The sequence below is a fragment of the Sinocyclocheilus rhinocerous genome, unplaced genomic scaffold (assembly GCF_001515625.1).
Source record: "Sinocyclocheilus rhinocerous isolate Xijiao unplaced genomic scaffold, SAMN03320098_v1.1 scaffold3366, whole genome shotgun sequence".
In the NCBI taxonomy this organism is placed as follows: domain Eukaryota; kingdom Metazoa; phylum Chordata; class Actinopteri; order Cypriniformes; family Cyprinidae; genus Sinocyclocheilus; species Sinocyclocheilus rhinocerous.
The window spans coordinates 119,879-127,241 of record NW_015637533.1 but is presented as its reverse complement, the minus strand read 5'-3'; the positions used below and the strand labels follow the sequence as shown (position 1 = coordinate 127,241).

Here is a 7,363-nt window from a genome sequence, read left to right as displayed (position 1 = left end):
GTTTGTGTAACAGCTGTATGATGTGTGTGTGTGTGTGTGTAACAGCTGTATGATGAGTGTGTGTGTTTGTGCAGGTGTGTGGTCGTCCGCTGTCCTGTGGGAATCACACATGTGAGCGTGTGTGTCACACAGGTGTGTGTGGAGAATGTCCTCGTGCAGGAAACCGATCCTGTTCCTGTGGCAAGACAAGTAAGTTCTCTCACACACACACACTGGTATTCCACCCCTCACACAAAACTACACTCAAATCACTTCATTCTGTTTGATTTATAAGCTTGGTTTCTCATGGGAACGAAAAAATGTCCCCACAAGGTCAGATTTTTCTGTTAGTTCTATACTTGTATTACTATACTTGTGGTCCACATAACAGTGAATACCAGTACACACACTTACATGCACACACACACTATTAGCAGCCTGTTGTTTAGTTTCTTTACTTAAAATGGAACTGAATGTGTTGAAGCATTAATAATATTTGCAAATGACAATGATATACTTCAATCGCCAGCCCTGGTTTTGAGATGATATTATGGTATTTTGTGTTGCTTAACCCACACACAAACCTTTCTGTATTTTACCTTTCCATTAAAACATCATGTACTGATTTAATGCACAAGTTTTAATTAATAGAATCAAACTGTCATATAAAATCATATTTATCACATTTAAAATGAAAGTTTTGTAAAAAGACATCTCTGTGTTTTAGTTTGAGTAAAATCAGAGTTAGTTCCCATGTCAGGGAGTAGGATTGGTGCCTCGTACAAACCGTTCTGCACTTGAGCATGTGGATGCAGATATTACTTAATGTTCATCAAGCAGTTCTGCAGGGCTCCGGTGTGTTTCATTCAGTGCTGTGTTTGTTCAGAGAGCGTGTTGCCGTGTACGGTGGATGTGCCCACCTGTGGAGACACCTGTGGGAAGAAACTGGACTGTGGTTTACACACCTGCTCAATGCGCTGCCACAGAGGAGCCTGTGAGACCTGCCGACAGGTGCACACACACACACAGCCGTAACACTCGCTAGCGTCTTACACAGGCGGTGTTCCTCTAACTGTCCTGCCATTGCATTATTATTAGGGGTGTAACGATACACTCATGCCATGATTTGGTTTGATACACAATGCTAATCTCACAATATGATGCTCTCAGTCGAAACGAGAGCTAACGTGTTCCAGGATTGATCCTGATGATGTTAGGAGGCTCTGATAACCAGATCGAATTTTCTGGCATTCCAGCCCAGGCTTGCATTTACAAAGAAGAAATTTAACCGTTTCCCGAAACCAAAGCCCATTGTGAACTTAGATACTGATTAGAGGGGAATTAACCTGTGTGTGTGTGTGTGTGTGTGTGTGTGCAGGAGGTAGAAAAGACGTGCCGATGTGGCCGCTACAGCAAACTCCTGCCCTGTCATAAGGAATATCTCTGCGAGTCCAAATGCAACAAGACACGGGCCTGCAGCCGACACCAGTGCAAGAGAAAGGTTTGTGACACACACACACATCTTTTTGACACACATGAGTGCATCTCATTCACACTTCACCTCACATCGTGTTTGTGTCACTGATAGCTGTGTGTGTTTGCAGTGTTGTCCAGGGAGCTGCCCTCCGTGTGACATGAGCTGCACTCGAATGTTGGGCTGCAGGAACCACAAATGCCCGTCTGTGTGCCACCAAGGTGAACACTAACACACACTCATCCCTGAACACACACGGGTCAGCCGTGAGCCTGACTGTGAGCGACCACAGCTGCATGCTTTGTAGGGCTGTCAAAATGGCTGAAAAACTAAATTCGAATGTTTTACTGAAATATCACACAGAGTAAATTTTTCATTTAAAAACACGAGTTGCAGTGGGATGGGAAAACCCGCCATAAAGTCTCGAGATATGTTTTTTTCAAAATTGAACTATGTGTTCTGTGTGAACGGCTTGGTTTCAGTTTTGATGTAAACAATATCTTCTCCGCTTTGATGGTCTCTTTTTCCGCTATATTTTTAATGAACAACACAGCAGCGCCGCATCTAGTGGCTTCAACTGGATAGACTAAGAAAAACATTATAATGCAATGACACTTACATCGTCATCGCATCTCGTGCGCCGCTGATAAGGCTGCCTCCTTAACACACACCTAAAATTCGAATGCAACGTTTTGAATTTTTTTTTGACAGCCCTAATGCTTTGTGTTTTGAGGATCCACCACATCATGGCTGATTGGATATTTGCAAACCATCAGACAGTGTTTTTCAGATGAGCAGACAGTCTCTTCCTATCTTAAGTGGGCGCTTCTGGGCCAGAGCTAGTAGGGCTGGGTATTGAGACAAATTTCACGTATTTTAATATTGATTCACAAGCTTGCGATTTTATTCAATTTCAATCTCAATTCAATTTGATTTGATTTTGGTTTATTTGAATATATAGACAGTCAAAACATGCAAGGTGGATGCTGCACACTGGTGGTGGATGAGGAGATCCCCCTCACAATGTAAAACGCTATATAAATGTAATGAATTATTATTATTATTATTATGCTGCAAACTACACAGTAAACCCTGCCAGTTTGGTACATTACAATAATATTAAAGTGATTTGTTATTAAACATTCAAATTGCACATAAGGCAGTTTATATAATAATAAATTATAATATTATATTTCAATGATATAATTCTGTTTGTACTCTGGTTTGTTGTTGAAATAAAAACATTTAAACCTGCGGTTCTCAACTCTGGGCCTCGAGGTCCACTTTCCTGCAGAGTTCAGCTCCAAACTCACCTGAACGAGCTCATCAAGGTCTTCAGGATCTCTGGAAAGCTACAGGCAGGTGAGTTTGATCAGGGTTAAAGATATTATATTTCAATGATATAATTCTGTTTGTACTCTGGTTTGTTGTTGAAATAAAAACATTTAAACCTGCGGTTCTCAACTCTGGACCTCGAGAGTTGAGGAGCCCTGATTTAAACAGTGGACATTGTCACTTCTTTTCATGATGGATTTATTCAAACATGCATTAAATATTGAAGTAAAATGTAATTTCTGTCAGGACCACTATCGTCAAAGATAACTTACAATTAGCATACATTTTAGGTTGGGGGTATGGTTCTGTTCTGGGCAACACTCCCTGCCCATCCATGCAGCCTAGCATGGATGAGAGCATAAATAACCCCCCTAGGGTAAACTGAACAGAACCAACATTAATGATTAATGTAGCAGATATCATCAATGTTCTAAGTGATTATTTTATATATCAACATAATTCAGTGGTCTGACTCAAGAAGAAATATCCAATGCCAAGTCCTGACTGGACGAGAGGAGGAGTTGGGGATGGAGGTGGGTGATTAGCTCCTGAGCAAAGCGATAGCTGCTGAATAATGACTGAAAGGACCATATAAAGGGAATTATGATTGGCGTAGTATATTTCTGTCAGGACCACTATCGTCAAAGATAACTTACAATTAGCATACATTTTAGGTTGGGGGTATGGTTCTGTTCTGGGCAGCACTCCCTGCCCATCCATGCAGCCTAGCATGGATGAGAGCATAAATAACCCCCCTAGGGTAAACTGAACAGAACCAACATTAATGATTAATGTAGCAGATATCATCAATGTTCTAAGTGATTATTTTATATATCAACATAATTCAGTGGTCTGACTCGAGAAGAAATATCCAATGCCAAGTCCTGACTGGACGAGAGGAGGAGCTGGGGTTGGAGGTGGCTGATTAGCTCCTGAGCAAAGCGATAGCTGCTGAATAATGACTGAAAGGACCATATAAAGGGAATTATGATTGGCGTAGTATTCCTATAGGTAGACATGGATCAGCTGAGTGTCAGCTGATGCGAGCTTGACTAACGTGACCTGCCAGAACTAACGCTATGCTCCATTAATATGTAATGTAGTGCATATATTTAGCAAAATGCTCCTCCTTTAGAGTTATTTTTCTAGGTCATTGAATGGTTTTCTTGAGGTAAATGTGACGTTATTGAGCACAAACTGTTGTATTGACGTCTTTCCAAGACATGATTGATTTCAGTAAGTTCTGTTTCTTCTGATGTTCATTCATGTTGATTTGCTGCTGTAACTAATAGTAAAGAAGAAGAGATGAGCCATCTGACAGCACACATTAAAAAGCAGCAAAACCGCATTTGTTTGAATTTTATAATAACGTGGCCAGAATTGATAAGCTGAGACTTTTTCATATTAAAAGTAACAAAGCACTAAGCTTATAGTGATTTATCAGATGGGTGGCTTGCTACAAATAATGTTTCCTGGAGTTTTGTTCACTGACGACAGCACAAACCGGTTCTTGGGATTTAAGAATGGATATCGGTTCATCAAAATGAGAATCGATTCAAATCGAGAAATCTGTATTTTCAGCCCAGCTGTAGGAGTGATTCTTCATAATCTCACAATCTCTTGGCTCTTTATTTTTCCAAAGGTGTCTCTCTCTCCCTCTCTCTCACACAACGGCTGAGCCGGCGGCGGCGGGAGCACTTCCTGTGACAGCAGGAGTGCTTCCTGTCCGCAGGGCACACAGGAGTGTGGGAGCGACGGAAACCTTGAGCAGACGTTTGACTGGCTCTTGTGTTTGTGTCACGGTCACGCTGGGCCAGAAGCGCTTCCTGTGTGCTGTTATCAGCGCAGAGTCCAGTTCGTCTGCATGAATGAGCTGACCTTTTCTCAGAGCAGAAGTGTGTGTGTGGGAAAGGTAATGGAGGATAGAGGTCATCTCACACTGATGACATGTTCACCGATGCCTCGCTCTCCTTCACTTGCTGTATGCTGAATGCAAATGTGTGTCTGGAACAACAAAGTAATCTGGCATACGCCTGCTATCTCGGTGCGCAGCTCTGATATCCAAATGTCAGGCAGAGAGTGTGTGACGGCTGGAGTCAAGGCCAGTCAGAAGATCAGCTGCTGCTTCTTGGTAAAGCTGGTATGTGTGTGTGTGTGTGTGTGTGTGTGTGTGTGCGTGCGCGTGTGCTTTCAGGCAGTTGTTATCCGTGTCCGGAGATGGTGGAGGTGCGGTGTGATTGCGGCTCGACTGTGATCTCTGTGCCCTGCGGGAGAGAGAAAAGCACCAGACCACCGCGCTGTAAGCAGCTCTGCAGGTACGCTCGTGTCTTCTGTGCACTTCTGTCATGTCGAATGATGTCACAGGAAGTGTGCTTGTCTCTGCAGGAAGCCGGCGTTGTGCCATCACTCGTCTCAGGAGCAGCACCGGTGTCACTCCGGCCCGTGTCCGCTATGTAAGCAGCCCTGCCAGCGGCCGTTAGCCGGCTGTGTCCACCTCTGTCCGGCTCCGTGTCACGACCAGGTGCTGGTTAAAGTCACGGACCGGGTACGATGCTCACCGCACATCATAACTCCTCTTTCCTACTCAACAAAAAACATGCAGTGTTGAGCATTCAGCAGGGGCGTTGCTAGACCTAGAGCTCTACTGGGGCACAGGCCCCCATTACTTTTTCTATCACTTTTTTCTTGAAAGCCTGCTGTGTGCAAGAACAATGGATAATTACATCTTTTCAATGATTTACAATAACAATATTTCAAGAAATTTTATGTCATTTCATGGCTGCAACTAAAATAAAGAGCATATTTAATCTAGAACAAAGGTATTCCCCGGTTTCCCAGCCAAGTCCAAACAAGGTTGGTTCATTTTTTGAGCATTAAACTGTACTGTCTGTAATAGCACATAGTTATCTCAGCCATAGTTACTTACTGCCAACTGCACAGCAGATTTATACTGGGGCACAGCAGATTTATACTGGGGCACAGATTTATACTGGGGCACAGCAGATGTATACTGGGGCACAGCAGATGTATACTGGAGCACAGCAGATTTATACTGGGGCACAGCAGATTTATACTGGGGCACAGCAGATTTATACTGGGGCACAGCAGATTTATACTGGGGCACAGCAGATTTATACTGGAGCACAGCAGATTTATACTGGTGCATGTGCCCCAGTAAAACGGGTCTAGCGACGCCCCTGGCATTCAGCATGAATACTAAAAGAGTCATTAACTGCATTTAAATTGAACTCTACTTATTTTAATTCATAAATATTAAATTATTTTAACATGATTACATAGTAAATACACAGTGAGTGTGTGATGCAATCTTTGTCACCTTTATTTATATAGCGCTTTTAACAATGCAGATTGTGTCAAAGCAACTGTACAGCTTTAATTAGGAAAATATTGTGTCAATAATGCAAAAGGACAATAGTAAACACTCAATTTTCAGTTAAAGGCAGTTCATCATTGAATTCAGTGATGTCATCATCCAGCTCAGTTCAGTTTAAATAGTATCTGTGCAATCAAGTCAACGATATCACTGGATATTAAGTGTCCCCAACTAAGCAAGCCAGAGGAACGGTGACAGAATGGAGTAAAAACCTTGGGAGAAATAGAGATTAATCTAGATTTAAACTGACAGAGTGTGTCTGCCTCCCGAACAATGTTAGGTAGGTTATTCCAGAGTTTGGGCGCTAAATAGGAGAAGGATCTGCTGCCCGCAGTTGATTTTGATATTCTAGGTATTATCAAATTGCCAGAGTTTTGTCACAATACACCTGCTGGCTCACAGTTTTAATGTTGACGTTTCCTTTTTATTTATTTTCAAGATTTGAGGTAAATAATCCATTGTCATGTTGGCTATAAAGGGCACACAGAAAGATATTCAAACTCACATTAGACACTTTTAACATTGAATAAAGCCACATGATCAGTACCTGAGATTATTATTGTCATAGTTTGGATGTTGTTTTTCCAGCCAAGATGTCAAATAGAAATCAAAACCATTTCTGAAATAGAATTCGCTTGTCGCATCTGGACGTCAAAAGCTCAAGGAAAATTTGATTTCTCAGTTCATGACCCCTTTAATTCAACTGACCGTGTGTCATACTCGTTTGAATATCATACTCTATACTGCATTACCTAATTAATATTCATAAACCAAGCCGTAGTAGCGTTCGTTCATTAGCATCTCAGTGCCTTCTGATTGGACTGAATGAAAGCGGGCAAAAAAGACTCCGGAAACAGGATACTAGTTTGTTAAATTTGTTTTCTTTGTATTTTCAATTGAAATTCTAATTGCGTTTCAGTTTTTATTGTGGAATCACCGCTGAAGCTGTAGTTTTGTGACTCGTCCTGCAGGCTCTGTTGGCCGGTCCGTGGGAACAACCCTCAACTCCTGCGTTTGTGAGAACGGCTCTACCGTGTCCCTCCTGCATGGAGCCCATCCCAACGTAAGCACGCACACTCACTCACACACACTCACACACTCACTCACACTCTCACTCACTCACGCTCACACACACACACACACACACTCACTCACTCACTCACTCACTCACTCACACACAC

The 7,363-nt window shown here is 42.3% G+C and overlaps 1 protein-coding gene across 3 annotated transcripts in view; it reads left to right on the top strand.

Moving 5' to 3' along the window:
• nfxl1 (nuclear transcription factor, X-box binding-like 1) overlaps window positions 1–7,363 on the top strand; it is a 20,911-nt gene that overhangs the window by 5,568 nt on the left and 7,980 nt on the right. For all 3 annotated transcript variants that reach the window (XM_016563941.1, XM_016563942.1, XM_016563940.1), the window contains exons 9-15: window positions 75–189; window positions 866–990; window positions 1,358–1,480; window positions 1,584–1,674; window positions 4,983–5,103; window positions 5,174–5,333; window positions 7,154–7,245. In XM_016563941.1, coding sequence (XP_016419427.1) covers window positions 75–189; window positions 866–990; window positions 1,358–1,480; window positions 1,584–1,674; window positions 4,983–5,103; window positions 5,174–5,333; window positions 7,154–7,245 — 827 coding nt within the window. The remainder of the gene's footprint in view (window positions 1–74; window positions 190–865; window positions 991–1,357; window positions 1,481–1,583; window positions 1,675–4,982; window positions 5,104–5,173; window positions 5,334–7,153; window positions 7,246–7,363) is intronic.